General features: G+C 45.1%; 1 protein-coding gene across 2 annotated transcripts in view; it reads right to left on the bottom strand.

Moving 5' to 3' along the window:
* The window catches only part of LOC111147263 (chimerin 2), a 293,720-nt gene that overhangs the window by 84,803 nt on the left and 182,714 nt on the right, over positions 1-26,203 (bottom strand). For both annotated transcript variants that reach the window (XM_022503193.1, XM_022503194.1), the window contains exons 4-6: positions 25,560-25,591; positions 21,408-21,521; positions 19,335-19,620 (exon numbers count right to left, since the gene is read on the bottom strand). In XM_022503193.1, coding sequence (XP_022358901.1) covers positions 19,335-19,620; positions 21,408-21,521; positions 25,560-25,591 — 432 coding nt within the window. The remainder of the gene's footprint in view (positions 1-19,334; positions 19,621-21,407; positions 21,522-25,559; positions 25,592-26,203) is intronic.

The following is a 26,203-nucleotide window of genomic DNA, read 5'->3' as shown; positions in this document are numbered from 1 at the left end:
GGAAGCAAACGCCTACTCAAGACACTCTATAGGTGCAGGAGATCCTGAACTCCACCAGGGGACTTGCCTGTATTTCTTTACTATTGTGTTTCCACAATCTTGAAGGGGGTCCAGCAAATGGAAGGTGCTCGATAAATTAGATTAAAGGAACGTGGGAGGTTGCATGGGATTGATTTAAAACCTATTTCTGCAGAAGGAGAACATGTGCGTTGCCATTTTTCACCCAGGGACAAAAACTAATTGTTTTTTTCCCCCCCTTAGGATATTCTGCCCAAATCTAAATTGCTTACTTTGAATTTGAATGGACTCTTCCATGCTAAACACAAGAACTATAACCACATGGCACATTCCCCCCCCCTATAAGAATGATTTCTGTAGCAGCAAATTTAGCCACCTCACACTGTCCCCAAGTAGCCCAGTGTGAGTGGGAGGCAAGAGACTGTCCCTTCCCGTGCAGCTGCAAGGGGCAAGGACGTGGCACTGGGAGAGGGTCAATTGGGAGAGAACTGGCAGCTGAGCCAAGAAGCAGGTGGCTGCAAATGGGGTGTGGACCACAAACTCGTCATCAGATGGGAGTTTCTGTGGAAGCTGGCACAGAGAAATGACAACGCTTGAGTTCCATAGAAAGAGGAAGTAGCCCTGCAAAGAAGAAAGAGGGAACCCCTGAACTGACAAAGACTAAGGCATCACTGTTAGGAAGAAGGGAAGCTTGAGATGGAAATGAAATTCAATGAAAAGGAAGGCAGAATGATTACGTTCCCCCTCCAGGAGGTAGCCTGAAGATTCGAGGGTGTAAGATAGTTGCGGGAAGCAGGCTGCGGGTGAGCATGAGGTACGGAATGTTTACAGGGAAGCACTCTCAGGATCACTTCCTGTGGAGAACGGAAGGAAGCTGGACTGGGCAGGGGAGGGAGACACCAGCTGCTGCGACGCAGTCTCAAGAAGAACCTCACGGACCCAGGAAGCTCTGAGGCGGGGCTGGTCCTTCACGGTTGTCCTGAATTTAAGCAAGGAAAACTGAGGTCCGTCCCTCCACGTTGCCAGGTCACTGGGCGTGGGCTGTCCCCAAAGGGCTTTGGACAAAGCCTCTTTCTTCAGCAGGGGCTTCTGTCAGGAACACACTCGCAACTGGGGAATGAGCCCTTTGGTCTTGATGGGGGATGGGGGCGGTGCGTTACAGCGCTGTAACACCCACCAGTTATCAAGTGAGATAACTTTGGACAGGATGGCGGTCCCTGGGTCGGTATGTGATTAGCATAAAATACATGCCAGAATCATTGCTTTCCTCTCTCCCCTTTGCATGCCAAAGTTCTATGACTCTGGGAATTAAGGCATTCCCTCGGTGCTCCCATTTCAATGGCAAGATCTTGTCCATAATATTTTGTTTAATATTCTGAGAGCTGGAGCCTTGTATGGACAGGCCAGTGTCAGGAACGTTGCCTGCAGTTGATGGACGAAGGAAGTGGAAAGTACAAGGCAAACGTGTAGAAAGGAACCCGAGCTGTGAGCTGCAAAGTAGACCCTTGACCGTGGCGACGTGGTGTCCATTTTTTATTTCCTTTTCCCAACCCGTGTTCTCAGGACATGGGTCTTGAGAGATGTTTGGCATTGAAAATGTGCTCTGGGCAAATCAGGGCTGGAACCACTCATACTCTGATCCTTCTTGGAGATTCCTGACCTACACAACCCTCTGGAGAGGTCGTGCCCAAAAGACACCTATTCATCTTGGTAAAACAGAAGTATTTGACCACAGCTAATAGCTTTAACAGCTCATGGACATGCCACCTGATTCCAAAGTGTTTATGTGTAAAACAAGTGGTTTACTAACAAACTGTTTTTCCTGAGTAAATATTCCTTTTTGGAAACATCAGTAACCATGTGAAGCATCCTGCCTTCCCCAGAGTCTTTTTGAATCTGTGGAGGACAGTTTCTGCTGGGACTATTTCCCTAACAATGAAGACTCAGTTCCATTTAGCCAGAGTGGAGAGAGGCCATCTTGTAGACATGAGAACGACTTTAAAATTTGAGCTTAACCATGTAGGAAATATCACCCAGAGACTTTTTTTTTTTTTTTTTTTTTACTAAGGTTCTAGAATTGCCTTCTACACTAGGAGTCCAGAGGCTGGAGTTTATGGCAGTTGGGGTACCTGGATGCACTCCACATACATGTCCCCGAAGGGGGCACTTGGGCTACGAGAGGCTCCATGACACGCCCCTGGGGCCACACAGACCCAAGGAACAGATCCAACCCTGACCAGGGCTGTGTGGCGCCTCAGCCCTGGCTCCTGACTGCACAACTTTGTCCCACGCCTTCACATCACACTATTCTTTGAAAAATGGATCAATAACAAGGAAAAGGTTAAAATCATGATTAAAATAAAATTTGCAAACCTCCTGCTGAAGGAAAAGCCACTTAAAAAATCTTCACTTGGGAAATGAACACAAATATTATAGGAACCCTGACCTTCAGGACCTGTTGAGTCAAACAAAACTGAGTATAGCTATTTCAAAGGAGAACTCCACACATTTTTCTGTAATAGGAGGGAATTCTATTCCGTATGGGGCATAAAAATATTTCCCTACTGAGCAGTCTCCATGTTAAGAGTCACCAAGCATTTGGCTGAAAGCTCTGTGTTCTGCTTGTCCGACAGCATTTTAGCTGCAAAAGCTGTCTGCCGACTTTCTTGACGTCCTTCAGGTCTTCTCTTCTGAAAGCAAAGATCAGAATACTGGCCAGTTTTCAGAGAGCTGTTTTCTTCTTCGTGCGGTTGTGGCAAGGATGGGGTGCTCCTGGACAAATCGTGGGCCCACTGCTGGACACTGCCGCTGGGATGACCCTTCCCAGCACCTGCCCAGGTGTGCTGGCGTCACAGGCAGGCACCTGCCTTCAGAGACCCTCGAACACCTTCTGTTCACCCACATCTCGCAGCACTTTTCCCTCTGGCTTCCTCCACAAACTGCTCTTTGTAACTTTTAGGTCACCTTCTCGGAGCTAGAAGATTCTCATCAAAACCAGCCACTTTGGAGCAGAGGAAATAAAGCTGGAGGAGGCCCGGTTACTAAGGAATCTCGCTCGCCCCAACATTCACTCGTCTGACTCGTGGTTAGGATGGCAGGAGCACCGCTATTTGAATCCCACCTATTTTCAACCAGTGGCCTCAGCTTCCTCTTTGCACAAATACTTTTACCAGCTCTGCCTTGAATTTTACTTCTTTCCAGAGCCTTTCCTCTGGTGATATTTCTAAGAGGCAGTAAAAGTGTCCGAAGGCAGGAAAGTGGGGGGATTTATAACTTGGGGGGTCTGGCTTGCATAGACGAAAAATCTCCTGAGCAGCCCAGCAGCGCTGACTGTGCTAGGGGAGGGGGGTCTTGGGTTGGCTGTGGGTCAGTCAACAACTCCTGCATGAGGGAAATGAACCCACTGAATGTACGGGAAACGTGCTGGACCCATCTGCTTCTGTCAATCGAGTTTTACTCCGGTCACAGGCTCAGAACATGGTGCTGGCTCCAGAATGGGGTGGGGGGGGGGCGTGTTTCAGACTTTCTAGCTAACCAGTGAACAAACAAGCCCCGAAGGTGTCTGACCCCGAGTGATCTGCGGTTTCTCTCTCTCTCTCTCTCTCTCACACACACACAGAGGAATGGTGCAACAGTCACCAGTTCCTAGAAAATGTAAAAAGATCTGCCACCTAGTGCCAACTGAACACTATTACTCTGATCAATCATCCTGTCTGACCCTTCAGAACTTACGAATGAATATTCAGCGTGTTGAGTATGTACTGGCAAGTATAGCTTTCTATAATTAGTAGGATACAAGCACTCATATTAAATAGATATCTGTTCTGGGGCACCTGGTGGCTTAGTCGATTAAGCATCCAACTCTTGATTTCGGTTCAGGTCATGATCTCAGATTTGTGGGATTGAGCCCCATGTCAGGTTCCACATTCAGCACAGGGTCTGCTTGACCCTCTCCCTCTGCTCCTCTCCTCCCCTCTGCTCATTCTCTCATGTTCTCTTGCTCTAAAATAAAGAAAGAAAATCTTTAAAAAAATAGGTATCAGTTTGAGCCACATGAAATCGCCTTATTTACAGGAGAAAAATGATCAAATATCAACAGTTTCATATGGTTCGACCTAAATCATTTCTAGGCTTTCTACCTAATAGATTTTCCTTTAGTGTTTTTGTTTTTCTTTTCAGATTTTGTTTATTTCTTTGACAGACAGAGATCACAGGTAGGCAGAGAGGCAGGTGGCGGGGGTGGGGGTTCGGGAAGCAGGCTTCCACTGAGCAGAGAGCCCAATGCGGGGCTCGATGCCAGGATCCTTAGATCAGGACCCAAGCAAAAGACAGAGGTTTAACCCACTGAGCCACCCAGGTGCCCTAATCCTTTCGTTTTTAAAATTACAGGAAAAATGTTATATGAGCAGTGAGCAATGTGGGAAGAGTCCTTCTTCCATCCTTCCTCCTCTTCCTTTCCCTCGACACTCAGTGGGCAGCAAGTACGAAAGTCCATTTGCTGCAGTGAGTCCTGCAAGGTGGCCGAACTGTGGAAGGTGCAGCCCTCTGAACTCTCTTAACAGAGCAAGGGAGACGAACACGGAGCATTCACAGCAGAATACAGCCGGGGCTCCTTAGAAGATGTGGGTAGGGTCCAGATGATAGGGAGGCAGGGAAGGGTAGGGGGTTGAGGAGCGCGCCAAGGGAAGTGGGAGAGGCCCTTCCTCAGTTGAGGGCTGGCTCTGTGCCAGCACCGTGCAAGGTCGGAAGGGAAGAAGGCAGGCTGGGATGAAAATCACAGGGATGGCAGGGGGCACAGGCATGGTTCAGAAGAGGGAGCACGTTGCTGGCTGGGCCACTCAGGGTGAGCAAGGTCACGGTGGCTGGAATGTGCATGGGGTGTTTGGAGATCACTATGAAGGAAGAAACACGAGGCTAGTGCCGTAATCATCTTCACATGAGGACACAGGGAGTTTAAGTGACTTGCCAAGGGCCATACGACTAGCCACTGGTCTGGAGCCCCAGCTCCTTAACCACCAGGTTGCCCCTGCTGCAAAGGAGATGCCCTTCCGAGGCCACTAGGGAGAATATCATAACAGACGAAAACAGGTCACATGAACGCAATGGAGGATACCTGCTTATATTCTAGGAGGGGAGGAATAAAGAGTACACACACACACACACACACACACTATATTAGATAATATTCAACTATATATAACATAAAATATTAATATATAATAATATATGTAACATAATATATAGTAATATATTATATGTAATATAAATACATTAATATATAATAATATATAATACACAAAGAAACTCTGGGACTAGGGCAACACGATAATAATATATAATAGATAATTATTATCTGCATAATAATTATGTATGTTATTAATCAACTATCACATTGCCCTAGTCCCAGAGTTGCCTGATCTAGTTAATCACAGTCCTGCTATACTGATTAGACCAGTGGCTTCTGGGTGTGGTCCCTCATCTCTTGGGAAGCTGGGCCCCAGCCCAGACTTACCGTGTCTGTGCTGATGGAGGGGGGGCCTGGAAATCTGTGTATTAACCAACTTTGCAGGGGATTTTCATGTACAGTAAAAGCTGAGAACCACTGGATTAGAGAAAACATGATTAGCAGCCTGAACACAGCTGACCTCTTTTTACCCCATTTCTAGCTGTGCACTCTCATTTAGCTGGAAGAAAAACCTTTGCTCTCTTAAGTAATACCATTTCCATTTTAATATCCTGTAAACTCTTTAATTAGTTGGTAAATTTTTTGTGGGTATTAAAGGTCAGGATTTGTGTGAAGTCCAGGTTAATGAGTATTTTTATTTTATTACCAAATTCAATATTGATTATTTTTAAAGTCCACAGCATTTAAAGAAACATACACATTTTCTTTCTTTCTTTGCTAGGGGACAGTGGAATGAGGGATGACTACAAACACACTCATTCATTTAACAAACATTTATTTGGAGTGTGTTGAAGATCTGTGGGCAAAGGGCTTTGGAGAAGAGAGGGTCAGGTCTTGAACAGACAAGCCCTTTGGGCCAGTGCAGCTCTGTGGGTCCCAATTTATGTGCAAAAGTGTGGTAATGGGTTTCTAGTTTTCACCTCGAACGCCAAACCTAGAGAAATTTGTGAGAAACCATTTACCACACTTGGGCTTTCTGAAATCAGAAGAGTAAGACAATCTTTAGTTTGGGTCTTGGTGCTGCCATTGAAAAATGGAAAAGGTTGGCTTCTAAAGACTTGCCAACAGCTCCTGCCAAAAGCTGCTGGCTTTGGAAATTGAAGCTGCAGATGTGCACGGATCACCACATCTGCTCCTCTGCTGCCCTTTTTCCCCTCCAACCCAGCTGCCATGTTGACCCACGTCAAATCATCTTTCCCCGACTCACCACTCCAGCAGCTCCTCAAGCTTTCAGGCATAACACCCACACTTCTCAGCCTGCCTTTGTGTCCCTTCTCAGACTCACCCAGCTCGTCAGCCTCCCTTCCCCTACCTGACCCTTTTGTCTGCCAAGCTATATTCCTTCCTGTTTTAGGAGGTCCTTCTCTCCTAGGCACGGGCCTGCCTTCCTTTGGGGTTCCATTAGAGCTATTTTGGCTTCAGGAAACAGGAACTCTACAGAACCAGCACTAAAACAGAAAGAAAGGGAAATGCACTGGGCATAGACCAAGGCTGGAATTGTACAAATGACCTATTTCAGAAGGAGAACATGCCTCTTCCCTAATTGCTCTAGCAGAGAGACCTAGGGCCTCCTTCCTGTGCCCACAATACTGGCCCATCCTGAGCTAGCCCTTGTCAGTGTGATTGGCCAGCTATGAGCTTGCAAGTCAGGAGATGTTTCAGCTTGGTCTAGGAAAGACAGGTAAGCATTCCCTAAGTCGAGGCAGGAGGCTGGATGAGAGGACACGAGGAACGTTGCCAAGGGGAAGAAGCGGAGGGGTGTGAAAGCAGCTGGTTTGCTCGGAAAATGATAATGGTGGAGCAGCGGCAGCCTCTTGGACACAGCACGGGGTAGAAAGCAGATGAGGGCAAGATGTGCGCATGCACACGCAAGGGGCCGGGGCAAGGGGACAAGGTCATAAAAGGCTACCCCGGGGAATTCACTCTCAGGGAACCAGGAGCTCTCAAAGAAGCTCATGGGTCAGGACCCGCAGGGCTTGCCCCCAGCTCACAAGCTGAGTGGTCATGAATAAGCAACTCCAGCCACCCGGGTTCCTGTCCCCCAGAGCGGCTGTGAGGACAGAATACAGCCAACGCAAAGCGCCCCACCGCCTGGTCCTTGGCAGAGCCTCAATGAATGCGAGTGTTTCTTCCTCTCCTCGCCCATCCGTTTCTACATTTAACTCGCCAGAGTAAAGCAAATCCAGTTCATTACAAGCTCCATGTATATCGCTCTACGCTCCCACAGGTCGGCTGCTGTTTCAAAGCCGCCATGGAGGGGGACCCGAGTCCCACATTACTTCCTGAGGTTCACAAGGTAACTGTGGTTTCAGCTTCCTCTCACCCAGATTTCTCCCATCAGGACTGGAAAAAGCGAGATGTTTGCAGCTGAAAACATGCATTTCATAATCACTCTGGGATTTAGTGAAGGTCAACAGAGCTTTTCCATATTGCCAAACCCTTTCCAACTCTTAGACCTCTAGGCCAGAGATGCACACGGGGTGTTCATTTAGAAATCGCCCAGGTAGGCGTGCTTTTCTGTAACAAGCCCTTGTCTTCTTCAGGAACTCCCTCAGCCAGACATATTTCTTCATAAGAACAAATTAGTCAAGACCAAAAGATGATGAGAATCATCCACAGAGAGAATGGAGAACTTCTGTGTGAGGAGGGAAACAATTACTAACATAATGCTTTGTTTAGAAGCTTTAAAATTAGACCCAAAGCATATCGGTTTCCTTTGTCGTGTGGTGGAGTGGAAAGGACAGGAGTCTTGTGGTCAAACCAGCCACGTGGTAGTTACTGGGAACTAGTTCTGTGACAGGCAAGTTTCTAGTTTTCTGCCCCTGGCCCACTCACCGGACTCTCAGGTTTCTTGCTTCTTCCTGATAGGAGAGTAGGGAGCCCAAGACTTAAAGGTTGTTAGGAAGCTGAGTGAAACGATTTCCGTTTATAAAGGATTAAAATTGATGCCATGCTTGATTAATGTAGAGTTGTTGTTTTTGTGGCTGTAATTGTAACTTTCCTAAAATCGTCCAGGATTAAAAACAGTAGAAATCGCTTACGTCATTTATACGTACTGTGATACAACGGAACTGCCCTCACTGTTGAAGGCATGTTGGGACATGCTCAGCTCCTAATTCCTTCTCGTATTCCCGACTCTCAGTTGTAGAGTTAACTAAGAATCTGTTGCAAGTGACAGCGAATTGACTTCTTACTTGTTTTTTTTTTTTTTTTTTTTTTTAAAGCTGCCAAGTCACATGAGAACTGTAAAAATTGCATCTGGAAACTTTAACTTACTCTTCTGATGGTTGGGCCTCGTTAGCTTCACTAATAGAGACTAGGTACAAAGTGAAATATTAACTTTCTGGAAACTTCTAAGTGCTTATGTATGAGGAGAGACAAGACCAACTGGGACATTTATAAATTGTCATCATAAAACCCAGCCAGACATTTCATTATTGAAAAATGAGTAATGCCCGCTCTGCAACCTGTTCCAGAGGCAATGAAAACAAATAACCCAAGATGTAGCCTTGACCATTTCATTTCCATTAATGTCAATGGAAATTATTCAGGAAACAAAATCCTTCCTCTTCCCCACAGCTGGGAAAAACCCCACAAACTGTTAGAGACCAAGCTTTTAATTCATAAATACTACAGATAATATGTTGACTTTTTACTGCAGGTTTCCAGCTTACAGCATCTGTTTTACTGGTAACCTGTGGCGGGGGTGGGGTGGGGCGGGGTAGAACCTCATGTTCAACAGGGGCCAGATCCAACACTCCAGCTAGAGCTGTTTCTTTCCATTTTGTTAACACACACACACGAACTTCATGGCTGAATCATGGATAGATAAAAATCCAGTTTATGAGAATTCACTAGAACTCTTTAACAATTTGTCTTAATCTTATTTAGATGCAGATAATTATGAAGAAGTCAACAGATAGACTCACCGCAGGGCCAGGCGACAAGAGAAGGGTTTTGGGTTATGGGGTTATTTCCCATGTCCACCTGGTAATCCAGGTACTACATTCCTACCCATTTCAGTCAACACTAGATGTTCCCTTTTCCAGTGTAACACCATCATGTTAAAGAAGAATAGTGTGGATTGTCTGGTTAGAATTAAAATGGGCCTGAATTTGAAGACTTGAGCTTTCACTTTCTTAATAAGGTGGGCAGTCAGTGCAGGATAGAAGAGGGTGGGGGGCCCCGAGGAGGGTGGTATGAGTTAGAGTTCTTCTGGCTATAAAGACAGTAGACATCTAACCTCAACCCAAACATTCCCATCCCACAGCTAAGAAGCTCTACAGGAATTAGACGACTCATATAACTGACATGACTGAAATACCCAGCAGAGGGTGGCAGGCTCTGGGGGCAGCTCTGGTAGAGGCACAGACCAAGTTCTGAGGACTCCGTGTCTCTTCCTTTCCAGCTCTGTTTTCTCAGCATCAGAGGGAAGACTTCAGCCACTCAGACTCTACTTCCTGCTGAATCCAACTCAATAGAAAAAAAGCACAATCGACCTTCTTTCTGAAACTCACAGTGAAAGTCTACACATTTCAATGGCTCTTACTTGACCGCATGCCCACTCTTGAACCTACCCCAGTGGCCAGGGAATTGGGACCCCTCAGAGCAGCCTTGAATGACAAGCCCACCTCTGGGCTAGGGACTGGGTTTGATGGCACCAGAAGCACAGAACTTGAGAGTGGGAGGGGAGCTGGCTCTGGGTGTGGTTTCCCAAAGAGGAGTCATAGGTTCTAGGTGGCACAGATGAGAGCAACTCACCAAGGGGGTATAGGTGAGGAGACTGCTAAATCTTGATTAGAGAGACAGAAAGGTGGCAGAAGGAGAAGCACTGCAAGAGAAAGAAAGTAGTGGGATTCCCTGAAGTTGTGTCTTATCCCACCAGCATTCATTGCCACAGTGTCACATCGAGCTTTGGGCTCATTTCTCATCTCTGCAGGGTAGAGAATAAGACTGGGTCCATGGTTCTTTATTGGGACAACACATCAGAATTACCCGGAGAGTGGCTTCGAATGACACAGGCCCAGGGTCAGTTTTGCTGCCCACCCCAGTGAAAGCCAATGGGAGGAGCTCTGAGGTCACAGCGAAGGCAAAGACTGCAGTAACGGAAGGTGGACAGCGGTCCTAGGTGACAGCCTCATTTACTGCCCATAGTCAAAGGTGATGAAAATGGCATACTGACTCCCACAAACACCGGCCTAGAGACATCCAAATATAAACTTCTCTAAAAGGTGTGGCTTTCATCCACCAGAATTCTGCCAGTGGAAGCAGTTCTCAAAGTGTGAGGAACAAAAGACTATCAGATGGTCTGTGTGGTCAAAACTATTTTTACTCATTGTCCTGTCCACTGATAGACTTTGCAACTAGGCTTTAAGAAACTACCATTTGTTAAGTTTTGGTCTATTTTTTAAAAAAATCACGATCACTGGGACCATCTCAGCATCTCAGCATCTCAAGCTAGCAGAGCTGCCCAACTGCTTTCACAGAGAATGAGCACGCATTACAAAAAGAACAGACCCTGGCCATTGCCTAGGCTGATCTGTGCTATAAAACCTGAGGAAGTGGGAATGATTCAGTGGATTCATTGCTGAAAATGTGTTCTTGCTCATTACTCCCACATCTGGTTAGTGTGGTCCTTCAAGATGGTCACGAGCAGGTAACTCTCCTCTTAGCCACTAGATGGCACTGCTTACATAAAAATACTTAAGGGCTGCATCTCCAACCATTTTCTAGATTTAGGTGGGGATGAATAAAGAGGGTTTGGTGCATCTTATTCTGACAAATACTGACTGCATTAGGATAACTTTCCTTTTTGTTTCTGTAAATTTCTAACTTTGAGATCACTGATAATGAGGGACTGGTAGAAGGAGAAGCTTTCTGATAAAAGATACATCCAGTGGATTTAGTTATTTTTCTAAAGCAAAGGGTTCTCAGCTTTAGCTGCAGATCAGAATCACCTGGAGCATCTAAAATCCAGATGCCAGGCCTTATGCCAGTAGTTAAATCTGATTTTCTGGGGGTGTGGCCCAGGCATTGGTATTTTTGAAAACACCCTAATAAATTGCAGTGAGCGGCCAAGGTTGAAAATCATAGTCCTACAAACTTTGTCATTAAAAAACTACCAGCTAGCCTATAAGGAAGAAGCATTGATTTTTCCTTGTCCCTTCATTTAATTCTTTTAATCTTATTCCAGCTGATTTTTCTCGTCTAATGATATCGAAAAGAAACCAGGAAAAATGTAGCAAAGCAAACCTCTGAACCACCAGAGTTTACCACCTTAACAAATGTTCTCATGGAGGACTTTCTACGGGCAGGTGAAGGTAGAGAATGAATCGCAGCATCTAAATTAGGGCCTAGGAGGGGAATGAGAGCAGGTGGTACTGGTTATCACTAAGAAAATGCTCCAAGTACCTGGTAACCTTTAATTCCTGTCTCACATTTCATCTCACCACGGGATGAGAACTTCAGGATCACCTGGGGGACCTTAAAAATAGAGATGCCTGAATTTCAATGGTGGGAGGCCTTGATTTAAGAAGTCAGGAGAGGCCAAAGATGGGGTTTTTGTTTTTGTTTTTTAATTTTTTTAACCCCCCGGGGTGATTCTAAGTTGCAGCCGGTTTGAGAACCACTAACCTAACAAAATCAACTATGTTTCAGACTGCATGATAAATCCCACCCCATTAGGGGATTCTGATGGAAAATAAGGCTCCTTAAAACCTGTTTTCATGAGCAAATGTAATCTAAGTTCAAATCCATTCTTACAGCATTATATCCCATTCCATTTTATGACTGTGTATGCAAGGTAGGAAGAGTCATTACTGTGCCTGTCACTTTTACTAGCTAAGTCATGCTCGTCTCCATTTATCCTTGACTGCTGAGAAAAGACTGGTTATGTCAGTTACAGATTATTTCCAAAGGACCTCCTGTTGGGGCAAATCTACAGGTTTTCCAGACCCTGGAAATACGAGCAGATTGTTCTCGGTTCCTTGATGTTTTCTACATTAACAATTCCGGCGCTTTCCTTGGCAAACGAAAGCAGTCCCTCTGCTTGGTGAAGGTCTATGAGCCCAGAACCAAGATCCTTCCCGTAATGGCATAGTTGAGGAGCCCATCCAGGAAAAGGAGCTACCTCGTTATCTTGCATTAATGCCAATTATGGCATCTGATCCTGAACTTTATGTAGTAATTAGAACGGTGCTAACATGTGACCAGTGGAATTGGTCTGTATTCACTCCTTGCGTTGGTTCTTCTCTGCCACATTCTACTACCTTCCCTCAATTCATTCTCTGCCCTGCTTTAACTGATGGTGGGGAGACTGACTCATGTGGTCTGTATCCCCAGCTCTTTTACTCCCTGGTTTCTGGTTGAGTTTTTGCAATGGAAGGTATAGGCAGGAGATCAAAGGCTAGAGGACAGAGAAGTTGGGTTACTTCCTCCCCATCTCTCCCTTTTGGGTAATATCGGCGGCATGGCTATACCCTTGACTGACTGTGGGAGTCCTTTCTGTACAGCCCTCCACTATGTGAATCTCTCTTCTGTGCAAGCCCCCGTCCCATGGGAGTTCCCTTCTGTGTGGAAGCCCCTTCCTACGGGAGTTCCCCTCCTGTGGGAACGCCCCTTCTGTGGGAACCCTCTTATCATGTAAGTCCCCTTTCTGGGCAAGCCCCCGCTTCTGTGGGAGACCTTTACTTGTGGAAGCCCCCCTCTTATGGAAGACTCCATTCCAGCTCTCATCAGACACCAGTAACCCAGCACCTTCTGCAGGTCCCTTCAGCCCTGGGGAGGTAACTAAACACTTCCCGCCATTGCCAGGCCCTGGGATAAATCCCTTATTAATCAAATTCTCTTTAAAATCCCAGCAAACATGTCTTCCATTTCCTGCTGGGTTCTGATTGCTGAGACACCTTCTAGACTAACTATAATCGTAATTCATTTTCCACTTTTTAATCATTCACCTAGAAGTCCTGAGGTATAACTTGTGTTCCTCAAAGAGTTTAACTTTAAGAGAACTTCTAAGTTGTAGGGTACTTTAAAGCCTTTTTTTTTTTTTTTTTTTTTTTTTTTGCCTATCCAAGCCTTCATAACCTTTGGGTGTCTTTGAAATACGCCAAGACTAATGAGCTGGGTGCCTCGGCTTCCTGTGGTGTAAAACAGAGGGGCCGCACAAAATGGTCTCTAAGACGCTCCTCCTCCAGGCGCTGCTCTTGCCACTCCAAGAGTGAAATTAGCCCAGGGAGGAAGGAGCTGGCCAGAGGAAGGGCGGGGGGGGGGGGTGGGGGCTGTGAGATACCCACACATCTTGGTGTGTTTGAGATGCGTGTTCCTCCGGGTGAGTGTGATATGGTCTGCTCCATTTTAACATGATCTATCTGCTGTTCGCTGGGCGTTGTGTCCTCTGCTGAGCACTGCATGGGCCAGGATTTAGAGCTGGGGAGTGAACCGCAGGACCTGGGCCTCGGACAGGTCGCTGCTTGGGGAGGAGAGGCATCCAAACAGTGGGTGCATGATGGAGACCCCCAGGGCTCCCTCACACACAGACTGAGGTGTCCCCCATCCCCCAAGGGTCCCTGACTCAGCAGTGCTGGGTGGGCCTGAGCGGGGGTGCTTCTCATCAGTCTCCTGGGTGCTGTTGATGCTGCTGGTCCCTGAGGGCCCTACTTTAAGAACCACTGGTCTCATCTACCCCTGAGGATACAGCATGTTAAATTATCATGGAGATTATGTGCAAAGGTTGGGGGTGGTTTTGTGGTGGGAGTGATTCCTTGAGAGTGTGTGAAGGAGGGTGAGCCCCCCAGGTTTTACCAGAGAGGCTGTGCGGGATGCTAAAGGATGGACGGGAGCCAACAGACACAGCCCTGGGGGAGGGGAAGCGAGAGGACAGGAATATATGCGGAGAGCAGGCCTGTAAGGGAGGCCAGCAAGGGGGAGAAAGGCTCAGAGAGGCAGGCCCTGGCGGTAGTGGGCATTTCCATTCGTTTTTTTTTTTTTACTGTCCCTCACAACTGTCTACCCCAGGGATTGTTGCCGATCTTGCCTTCTGACAGGGCAGCCCCTTAGCAACTGTCCTCACTGTGCACCTCTCACTTTCTGTCTGGGGCTTCTCTGACAGGACTGTTGGGGATGCCCATGGGCATCCACCTGGCTCTCCACATGTACAGCTTGGTGTGTGAGGGACTTAACAACTCACAAGCACCCCTCAGCCAATAGAGGATAGAAGAAAGGAAGTGGTAGATAAACAGTGCCCCCCTCCCCACAGTTCCTCTTAGGAGCAATTCTACATGGCTTCTCAGAAGATGCCCAACTCAATAACATCCATTCCTACAGGGTTCTCTTCTCATCTGTTTCCTTCTCCAGACCTCTCCTTCCTGCTCATTAGAATGCCTTCACAAATTACCCATATACAAAACCCTTGTCTCAGGCTCTGCTTCCAGGCTCAGACAAGCTATAAACATCCTGTAGAGGAATTTGGATTTTGTCCCGCAGACAAAGAAAATCACGTTTCTAAGATGAAAACAACAAAAGCAAGAGCAGCTCTCTGATGAACAAAAAGTCACGAAGGGCCTTTCAACACTTAGATACCACTGTGAGACTGGAGGGGAGAGCCATTCAGTCTCAGCTCAACTGACTTGTGAGGCTTCTGTCAGCGACACCTGGAGATCTGCTCCCTGGTGTGGCTATAACCTCCTGCTCCAGGGCAGGGGAGGAAAATGTAACGTCCTTGCTGGGCCAAGATCTCTGGCAGGCTACCTGGTTCTTAGTGTTGAAACAAAAAAATAAACAATGAGAGGCTCACTCTAGATGTGAAGAAGACAATTATTTCAAAAAGGGAAAAAAAGGTGGATTGAGGTCGAGGAGAGAGTGCTCCTGTCTGAAACAGCTCATCTGCAGAGGAAGACGTCCTAACCAGGTGCAGAGCCCTTCAATCAGGAAAAGGTCACTCTCCTGGGTTCACAGGAAGACAAGCAGAAATCAAAGAGGGCTTCCCTACCACTGTAAGAAAGCAAGAGGAATCTGGAAGCTGGTCTTCACAGCTTAAGAAAGCAGAGATGGGGTGGGGGGAGGGGCGTGGAAAATGTGGGGAGGGCTGGGCAGGATCCCAGGGGAGCAGTGCCAGTGAGGAAGCGACAGCCAACCATTTCCAGGGATAGTCACATCAAAGACTTTATGTGGTGATTTTGGTCCTTTACCCTCTTCTGGTCCCAGCCTTAAAGGCTGCTACACACAGTCTCTTTGCTAGGCATCCAAGGGAGAGATGAAGGGAAAAGGGAGCTATCAGGATGGGGAGGGGGACCCATGCAAAGAGGTGGGAAAACCTGCCTGAACCCAGAGGCAGGACAGGCTTGCTTCCTCTCTATATGTGTGTGCATGATACCTTGAGCACAGAAGAGGTTTTACTCAGGGTTTGCTCTGGCATATGTGAATTTAAAACAGAACCCGTTCTTTTTTTTTCTTATGTAATTTTTTGAATAGAATGCCACAGTTATCGTGGTTCAAAATTCAAAGAGTATGAAATAGCAGGGAAGAATCTCATCCCCACCCTTATTTCCCAGATAACCCCCCCCGCCCCCAACCCACTCTCCAGGCAACCAATGATACTACTAGCTCTTGTAAACTTCAAGGGACAGCTTATGATTTTGCGGGAAAAACATACGCAAAAATGTTTTTCTTCAGGTTCACACAAATGAAACCACAAATACACATTATATTGTAAGTTGCTTTTGGCATTTAATGACTCTAGATAATCATTCCCATAGTGCGGACGAGGATTCTTATTCTTTTCTGTGGTTGCATGGATGCCTTCACTTGGTTGCGTCCTAATTCATTGAAACAGCCTCCAACTGTGGGTATTTTAGGCTATTTTCTAATTTTTGCTGTTAGAAAAAATAGTGAAATGAATGAACTGGTAAGATATATTCTAAACTCTGTTTTTACTATAGCAAGGGTATGGATGGTTTTTCTCCAGTAAAACGTAAATGCAGTTTCATTACAGGTAAGCCGAATTTATCGAATAAACCTGTGCCATGGAAAACACTACTGTCATATATGTCTGATTCAGCAGAGTATCCTTCCTAAGAAAGCTTAGTTAGTACAGTTAGTAATAGCGGTGTTTTTTAAAAACCAGATGATGGAAATATTGAGTGATTCTTAGCAACAACTGACTGAGTGTGGGGAGAACCAGGGGTGTTTGCTTAAAGCAGTAAGGGCTATGAGAACAGAACGGGGCCTCGCAGGCCTGTAGGTTTAGGAAGCTCTGAACTCGGGGCTCAGAAACCTGGGTTTGGTTCCTTACTCTGCCACAGTGAACTGGGGACAATGATTCCTGCTCTATGGACCTGGCAAAGTTGCCCTGAAGACAAAATGGGGAATTACCTCACACGTGCGAATTCTGTAAACTATAAATGCCTGAAACAATGCTAAATCCTACTGCTCAGATGCTGGTTTTGGAGGTCAGTAGATAATCATCTATGGAATCAATTCTGAAATAAGTTCCATAAGAGAAATGACACAGGGCATGACAATTTTAATTAAATGCACCAAAATGGGTGGCCCTTATGTATCATAAAGTTTTAAAAATCAATTGAAGAATCATAAAAGAAAAAGGTTGATATTGGCTAACTACCCCAACTTTTTTTTTTTTTTTTTTGGTACCCTCCCCACCTCTCTGCCTCATCTACAGTTATTAAAATCAAGTTCAGTGCTAACCACCTAGACAGGAGATAAATCTGGAAACCACTCAGATCTGATGGGGTAGGTGATATCTTTATGCCAATTAACACTGATAATATTCTGGGATTTTCAGGTACCACCGTCTCTCTGGATTCATTTGGAAATGATCAATAAAATAAATAGGCGAACAAAGTTTAAGTAGTCTGGAAAATGAAATGCCGGGCTGTCTGGATTTGAGAATTATCAGGAAACCTACCCATTTCACTCATTAAAACCTCCATGATGCACCATTATCGAATCAGACAGGTTCCCTGGGCACTTCTCAGTCAATCCATTCAAGTTTCTGCTACCTTTTTTCTAGTCTCTGCCGCCATGGCAACAGTCCACTGACCTGCCCTTCAGGGAAATAGAATTTCTGGCAAGACTGAGACTTTTAATAATTCTACTTGTCAACACAGGTCAGAGAGGAAGAGATGGATTTGTACCAAGTTACTTAACAAACTTGCTGACAAAATGAGCGAGCAAATGACTAGACCCAGCGTTCAGAATGTCCCCCAGGAAAGCCAAACATTGCATCATTAGTGTCCCAGAAAATCCACACCACTAACACCTGTCCATCAAATCCTTCCCTGAGTGTGGACTTCTTTCAACGTTTTTTTATTTACCTTTTCCTAGAAAGGTAAAAGTGTCCTGGGAAGCTCACCTAAAGTAATTATTAATCTGATTGTTAATTTCCCCCAAATTTTAATTTTTAATAACTACATACAAAATGATCTACAACGAAGGGCATGTTTTTGTCCTGCAAGTTTCCTTATGGGAATATCATCTAGAAATACCAGTTTTTCGCAGTCAGACTTCCCTCTTGGTGAAGGACAAGGCTCTAGAAATACCAGTTCAGTACCCAGAATTTAAACTCTCATCCCAAACATATAAGAGGCACTCTTTCGACTTGCCTCTCTTCCTGGAAATGTTCTAGTGTGTCGCCTGCCATTGTAACAGATTGCCTTTTGGGTGGCATTACTCTCTGACTCGGAAATACAAACACTGCTTCTGAGATTTATTTTACAATTCATCTTCTGATTTGTCATGGCTGGGAAGGTCAGCTTCCAGATTTTCTATTCTAAATTACTTTTGAACAGATTTTACAAACAGACTAAGGAATGGCTTTTGCCTAGACAGGAACAAATTCTGAAAGCTGGAGATCATGCCCCCTCCCTCCCTCTTGGTAAAATGTAAACAATCAGAAAACCCACCATTTCCCAAATCAATTATTTGTAAAAGAATGACAGGTGCCCTGGAGACACTGGAGTTATAAAAGAGAAAATGGCAAATAATTTTTTCATGGGCCAGCTGCTCAGCTGAGGTGATTTTCGGAAAGGTTCTCCTAGGCTCTAAAATCCCATCAGCAAATCAATTAAGATCATGCTCATCATCTCTGCCAACAGGACCACGCTGCCTGCCTCTGCCCTCCTCCTTATTCCAGTGATTTCTGGTGTGTCCCTGTCCCAAAGCCAAGGGAGCCAGTCAAGCTGAGGTTCCTTTGCTTTATGCTCACACTGGACAACAGGGGAGGGTGGGGGCACTGTTCCGGTTGAATTAAGGATTAGTGATCACCAGAAGGAGCATTGCCCACCATTCTGCAAACCCCCCCCCCCTTATTTATATCTGTCCCAGTCTAAGCTTGCCTTCGACACTGGGCTCAGTGGGGGCTGACCGGTAGGACTGGCTGTCACTTTCTTTCAGCGGAAAACACATAGGACCAGGCAAAGCAGATGGTTCCTAAAGGGGCACATCCAAAGAATCTACTGGCAAACTGGTGGTGCTTTTCCAATAAACAGCTACTGGAGAGAAAAATCAGGTCTCTCCCACCACATCCGGCCACCCTCATGTAGCCTGAACATTGCCCACTTAGGAGTTTCTAATCCTCAGCGAGGCAAAGGACAGCCCGTCTTTTAAGCCTCCCAGAGATAGCCATTCTCCCCAATAATGCTCCCGTATCTGTCAGTAAAAGCTGTTATCTAGGTAAGACCCCCCCCTTCAGGAAGGCTGACCGTGCTCCACACATGGTCACTCAGTCCTAAGAGGAGCAGAGACAAATGCCGTGTACTTGCATAGCTAGGTGGACCCAGAGATGGCCGGTAAGGCCTCAAATGGAATTAAAACCAAGGACTATTTTCATCATAAAACATTAATGAAGTGTTTTTTCTCAAACTCCAAATAAACCCACAAATAATCATGTGTGGAGCCCTAACCGAGCTGTATGAGTTTGAGCAAATCAATTCACACTTCCGGGCCTCAGTTGAGCCAGAAGATTTCTAAGATCCCTCCTAGCAGAATATTCTAGATTCCTTGGGGAGGGGGTGGGTCTCTTCCAACATTCTGGCCAATCACATACATACTTAACCAAGCAGTTATTCAGCGTAAATTAAAAGCAGAGACCATTTCTGTCACACGTGTAGCTTACCTTTTCAACTGCTGTGTGTTCTTCATTTGTAACGCTTGTTTTTCTGGATTCATTTTTCGACCTGCTCAGCCTCCTGGATACTTTTTCTCTGAGTAGAGTGGCATATCCAATGTGTTCATAAATGGGGTTTGTTGTCATTTTGGAAATGTATTCAGAAGCTTTTGTTTCTATGTACAGTGTTATCAAGCCATCTGTGACCAGATCGTGAATTGATTCAAACCTCTTCTCGCCCACAAAGTGTTTTCCATCATAGAAGAGCCTGTAGTTTAATGTCTGGTTTCCAAACCTGCCCCCAAGAGAAGGAGAAATCACAACAGTGTTAGAAGTAAGAACATGGAAGAAAGGTAGTAGGTGACACTTTCTGAGTTCATATTGTATGCCAGGCACTGAACTAGGCACCTGGGATGATTTCACCCTCCCCGCATTTAATTATCGTAGACAGTTTAAGACAGGTGGAATTGTTATCCTTGTTTTATGGCTAAGAAAACTGAGATCTGAAGAGATCAGGTACCTGCTTGAGGCTACACCCCTGGAGAGAGGCAGGAGTGGGATTTAATACGAGACAGTCCTATGGTGTCACTGGATCCTAGAAATCAGTAAGGCTGCTGAGTCCTTATCATTCTCATTTGTAAAGGTGAGAGGGTAGAGCCTGGTTTACAAATATTTTACTCTTAAATTTCCTTGATGAAAACTACTCCCTCTACCTGCCAATTGCCTCTGTAGGGGAAGCTACCATCACTCGCCCTGATGTCCCCTTATTATGACATCTTTGACCACCACCAGTAGAGCACCTCGTGCCTACCACAGAAGAGAGAAGAGGGGAGCTGGGCAAAGCTCCCTTCTGTGGCTGCCGCCACCAGGTTCCCAGGGATCTAATCTATAAGGGCCTCCCCCTTTAGACTGGCTGCACCCTCTTGGCCTTGGTCCTGTATCTCACAACCTTTGCTTGGTTCCCCACTGGGATGGCCTGTGCCTGCTGCTAGAGGGCTGGAGGGATAGGAAAAGACTTTGCCTACCTAGAGTGCTTACTAACTTTTGAAGTACTTCCTTATAATGACATCATCTAAGATGTGTTCAAACCATCCCTGGGTGCAACTTGGGAAGCAGCCTTCTACAGCCACAGTGTTGAGGTGACACATGGAATATGCCATTGCAGGCTTGCCTGGGAAGTGTTTCCATTAATATTATTCTTTCTATGGAGAAAGGTCTTTCTAATTCCAAAGAGTTCATACATGAGCTTTCAGAAGACACTTTGATTCTGGGATTGGATGCTCTCCCCAAACCTTATGGGACTGCAATAAGGATCAAATGGCACCAGATATTTGATCAAGTTTAGGAAAATGCAGAAAATGCAATGCTTTTCTGGTGCTGTGATTTCCATTCTTGGGATTTTGTGATAAAAGACTCATGAGGACTCTGCTCCGATGGCTTGCTGGCATGGAATGCCACGACTGCTGTTGGGAGTCAGCGTAACCCTTGGGTCAACGTTAAACCCCGAGAGAACCCATGGACAAACTCCACATCAGTCCAGGCACACATATGCAACGTGAGGTGAAGACTTTTGACAAGGGCTCCCAGGAACTAAGTGAGGCAGAGGCTTTGCTCCTCAGCTGGCTCAGTTTTAGGCAGAAGTGACTATAGGAGCACTAACTTTCCAGATAATTCTCCAGTTTACTGTATGTGCATAAAAAGAGCCTCAGTGTCCATCCTACTGATAATATCGGTGGCCTAGGAAGTGTATAAACCTCTAATATGCTAGTGGTACTCTGTAAACAAAGCAAAAATAAAAAATAAGTAGAGGGAAATGGGGAGGGACTGGATAATGGGTACAGAGTTTCTGGTTGGGATGACAAAAAAATCCTGCCAAGCCCCAGTGAAGATGGATGCACAGCATTGCCAGTATATTTAATGCCATTGAACTGCACACTTAAAAATGGTTAAGATGGTAAATTTCACGTTACATATATTTTACGGCAATAAAAACGTGCGAGAAAAGTTAAGTAAGGCCACTTATAGACTTGTATATAGTAGCAACTTGTATACAGTAGCAACAATGGATGGAATCAAGTTCACCTTAGAGCTAACGTGTAGCATCCTGGCTGGCGTTGGCTTTCTCTGAGAATGTAGGCACCCTCCACGCCTCCGAGGAGCTCATCTGCCTGCTCCCGGGAGATGATCCCATGAAACCTGAGGAGAGACAGACCATCTTTGTTCTCAGCACACCACAAAGTACGCACCACCAAGAGCTAGGCTAACAAAGATGGTGGGGCCACCTAGAGCCGACCGTCCCCCACTGGGATGAAGAGGGGAGTAGCTACCATATATCTTAAAGATGCAGTTGGAACCGCTTCTCAGCAAGCACCCAAACATATGAGAAGTGTTCAGGTAGGCAAAAGAAAAAGAACCCCCAGAGAACAGGCGGAGACCAAGTCCAGCTGGCCTTTTGCTCTTGTCTTTGGTCTCAAGTTGAAAGCTAAAGTCAAAACAAAAGGTCAGGTTAGGGCTCCTTCTTTAACCATGGGGAATAACAAAAGAGTAATTACCAATTTAGCTCTCAGCTCAAGCAGAGAAACTATGTATTGTCTGGATTGCTAATGAACACTATTGATTATCAACTTGCTTTCTTCAGGTACGGGGTGTTGTTAATTTCAGAGGCTCATTCTCTGGAAACAATAGTCAGCTATAACCAACACTCTTCTGTTCCTTTTAATGTTGAGAGCAATTGCTTAGGGATATGTTTGAAAAAATGTATCTATTGTTCTTTTTTAAAGATCACATTTATTATTTTTTTCTGCAATTTTAAAAATAATACACAGGTATGTAAAAAACACAGTGCACAGCATATGTGGGAAGAACACAGGCTTGGCCCATGACTGCTTCGCTCTGGAGGCATATGTCTGAGGCCTACGGAGTGGACAGTGATTCCTGGGGAACCTTCTCTGTTGTCTTGAAGCAAAGACAACTCCTCCCCTACTGCCACTTGTGAGAGATTTGGATTGGTGGGGAAGATGGCAGAGCTGGGGTGGGGTGTGAGGCCACTGCTGTGGGACCCAAGGGTTCTGGGAGAGGGGACAACACCCTCTTCCCAGGATTACCCAAGCTTGAAGATCTTTGGGGGAATAACTAGAGAAGAAGTTTTTCTGGACAAAGAATCCCTTCGCCTTCCTGGAAAGGGGGTGAGAAAGTGGGAGTTGGCTAGACAAATTTTGGACTTCTCCCCCAGGAATGTGAAAATGAAGTGAGGATGAATGTAGTATGATAATAGCTTGGGGGAAAAACAGCTATTGCATATTTATTTCCTAATTCCCTTCTGTCCTTCTTAACAAGTAGACCTTATAAACTGAAGCTTTTGTCTTAGGGGAGAGAGGCCAGAAAAACCTGCAGCTTTGAGTTCCAAAATCAATTCCCACAAGTCTAACGCCGTGATAGGGTGAGAGAAGGAGGTTTTCTGCTTTCCATATTTTGGTTTTAAATCTCAAGAGCCAACACGTGGAGATCTTGGAGCAGCACTTTTCTGCAGTGAGGAGAAATGTGGCAAACAAGCAACCTGTCTGCCCCCAAAAGAGATCGGGGTCCCCAGTTCTTGCAGGAGGGAGACTGGGAGGAAATGGGGCAGAGCTCAGTCTCAGGACTGGAACCGATGGATCCCAGATGGATGTATGGGGATCCCGGAGCCAGAGCAGACATATTTGGGGCTTTGTCTGGGTGTGTAGCCACTGAGTCCCGGGAACCTGTGGGAACACCTCCTGTGCAGTACGAGCTGGGCTGGACTGACGGCCTGGGCAGAGAGACCTGAGGGAGCCTCACAGGCACTGGGCCGGGGGATGTGTGTGGGGAGAGGATGTGTGTGAGTGTGTTTATGAGACAGAGCATGTGTATGAGTGTGTGTAAGAGGAAGCATGTGTGTGAGTGTGTTTATGAGAGAGAGAGAGATTTTGTGTATGTATGAGTCTGTGTGTATGAGAGAGACAGAGCATGTGTATGAGTGTGTATGAGAGGGAGCATGTGTGTGAGAGTGCATGTGCATGAGAGAGAAATGTGCGCTGTGTGTGTGTGCGTGTGTGAGTGTGTGTGTGTGTGTGTGTGTGTGTGGTGACAGGGACATGGTAGGAGGCAGAAGGGGCATCGGGCATTGGAAAGTTTCCCACACTGGAGTCGGAGCTGGTGCCACGAGAGGTTTGCGGGAGGTGCTGTCCAGGACACAAGCTGACCGTTGGCCAGGGCAAGGGAGGGGATGAATACAGCAGGACAGAGGCACACACAGTGAAAGACACAGGGACATGACGCCCTTGCCTCAGGTCATTGTTGCGGGGGACAGACACCCCAAAAAGGCAGTTACCCTGAAAACAGCTCAGCCTTAATTCCCTCGACACGGTATAGCTGATAGCCAGCAGCAGACATAAAGCGTCAAGAACCAAGTTGAACTCAATTGTTCAAAAGAAGAAAATTACAGTTCTGTGAATCTAGCTCGCGGCTCATCACCCCCTTTATGCATGGGTTTAAAAATATCCATGATATATATATATCTTATGATCCCCTCTTTGTAGAAAGAAAGCATGCATTGAAAAACACCGGAAGGGATAAGAGGAAGGGGGAAAGTTAGCAATGATTTTTTTCATGGTGAGCTGAGGATGTTCTCCACCTTCTCTACCTATATATTTTCTAATTTTCCCCAATTAGCAGGTATTAATTTATTCACGTCTTAAGAAAAAAAGTAATACCGATGCACAATGGGAAAATTAAAAAGTTAAAAGGCACATAAGAGGTAAAAATGTAAACATTAGAGTAAAAACTCTCTTCCCCTAAAGGTATCCATTGTCAACAGTTTCTTGTGAATCCTACTAGGAAAAAAAAATGCATTTATGTTTCCTGAAGAGAGTATTTATTCTTTTTCAAATGGAACAAAAAGCCTTTTATTTCTAAAAAAAGAAACACAGAATCTGAAGTTTTTAAGCTAATTTCCCTCTAATGCAAAACGGTCCTTTTTCTGTGGTTAAGAAAATGTTCCTTTGCTGTCCTCTCACTATGTAGTTTGTATGGACTGGGGATTGGAAAATGATAACTAAAAGGTCATTCAACAAAATTTTGATACAGCAAAGAAAATGCACAATACAGTTCCTTTTGGAAATCACGTGCAAAAGTGTCCCATTTGGAAGGCTTTCCTTTCTCTTTTTCTTTATTAATTGTGTTCTCTGTGAGCAGAAATTCCAATGAGGACACTGAAGGAAAAAGCATCCTAACTAGCGAGGTTAGAAGTTAGGGACTTGGAGATGGCTGAGAGCAGGGGCCGGTGCTCCCGGGCAGAATGTATTCCAGGGTCCTGGCTGAATTCCCAAGGCTAGAAAGGAAAGTTCAGAAATGCAGCCGTGGCCATTAGGAAGTCACTGCTGGGCTGGGACACAGGAGAGGGTCATTCATCATGAAGATGAGGCTCTGATAGGGAAGGGAATAGAGGAAGAAGGTTTGGGTTGGCTAGGAGAGCATGGGACGTGGAAGTGAAAGAGACTGTGGCTCGTCAGCCCTCCAGGTTGGATGTGGGAAGAAAGGGATGTGCATCTGATCCCCGTGTGTGTTGTTCTGCCTGTGTTTTGTAAGCTACGCCACCACAGCCTGACACTGAGAACGCTTTCTACAGCATGAATATTTGCTTTACGGTAGGTTTCTGAGAAAGTAAGACAAAACGAGAGTTGAAATTAAGTGGGAAATGGGAGGAAGTAATCATTACGGTATTGAGGCAATTTGGCTAATCTATCCAACTCAAGAGAAAACATTATTTTGGTTTTATGAGACTGCGGAGAAAGGGGTGACTTCCTCTTATTGCATTTACTGAGTATGGAAAGTAAGGAATTCAGCCACATGGGTTACAATCTTTGAAACTAAATGTTTATACGGCATCAAGGTAGAAAGTGAAATAAAATGCTAACAGAGCCTCAGTCATGGAAAAGGCCGCCTTACGTTTCAAATACTTGCCAGGCGCTCAGTGGCTGCTTTACTGGAGAAAACTATAGCAGGAAGTACGTCCCCCCCACATTCATGGAAGCCAAGCACCTGAGTCTTAAAAAGAAAATTCAATACAAAGGGGTCTGATTGCATTTATCCTTATTATTAAATGCTTGCACAGTAGACATTTGATGAAGACTATATATTAGAAGATTTTTAATATTTAAATGACATAAAAATGATGACTTATTACATTATTAAAACAAAGAATAGCATGATACATACTCTCTTCCATAATATTTTGGTCTGTTCTCCACCTATATTAAAAAAAGAGAAAAATATTAATAATGCATTTGAATTCAAATCAGAGAGATAAAAACGCTATTCAAATGAACATAGCTAATCCTGGTAGCAATTTTATTACAGTTTTAATTCCCCAAATCTGAGATCCATGAAAACACAGAGTAAGCCAACACATGCCTCTGTCTTGGATAGGATGATGTAGGATCATCGTATTTCTCTAATCATGAGGCTCATTCTCCACCTAAACCCAATCACCCAATAAAAGAATTTTCAAATGAAACAAAGGAAAATATTAAGAAATTTATAAAGATATTATAAGACATCATCCTGAAAAATAAAATGAATAAAACTTAAGCACTGATTTCAGTCTTCCTCCAACTGTTACATTATGTATTTATTATTAAAATAAGAAATGCACCCGGATTTCAAGTTTCATTTGGTCTCTTTCCAGATAAAATTGATATCCTTATTTTTAAACAAATGGTGAATGGTCTGACATTCACTTGACACCAGAGGTATAAGATACAGAGGACAAGATTCATGATTTGACTAAAAATCATAAGCATCCCAGAAAATATATTTTTTTAAAGATTTTATTTATTTGACAGAGAGAGATCACAAGTGGG

Source organism: Enhydra lutris, unplaced genomic scaffold (assembly GCF_002288905.1).
Source record: "Enhydra lutris kenyoni isolate GAN:26980312 unplaced genomic scaffold, ASM228890v2 scaffoldscaffold16, whole genome shotgun sequence".
Taxonomy (NCBI): Eukaryota; Metazoa; Chordata; class Mammalia; order Carnivora; family Mustelidae; genus Enhydra; species Enhydra lutris.
The sequence above is the reverse complement of the archived record's forward strand: the minus strand, read 5'-3'. Positions and strand labels throughout refer to the sequence as shown.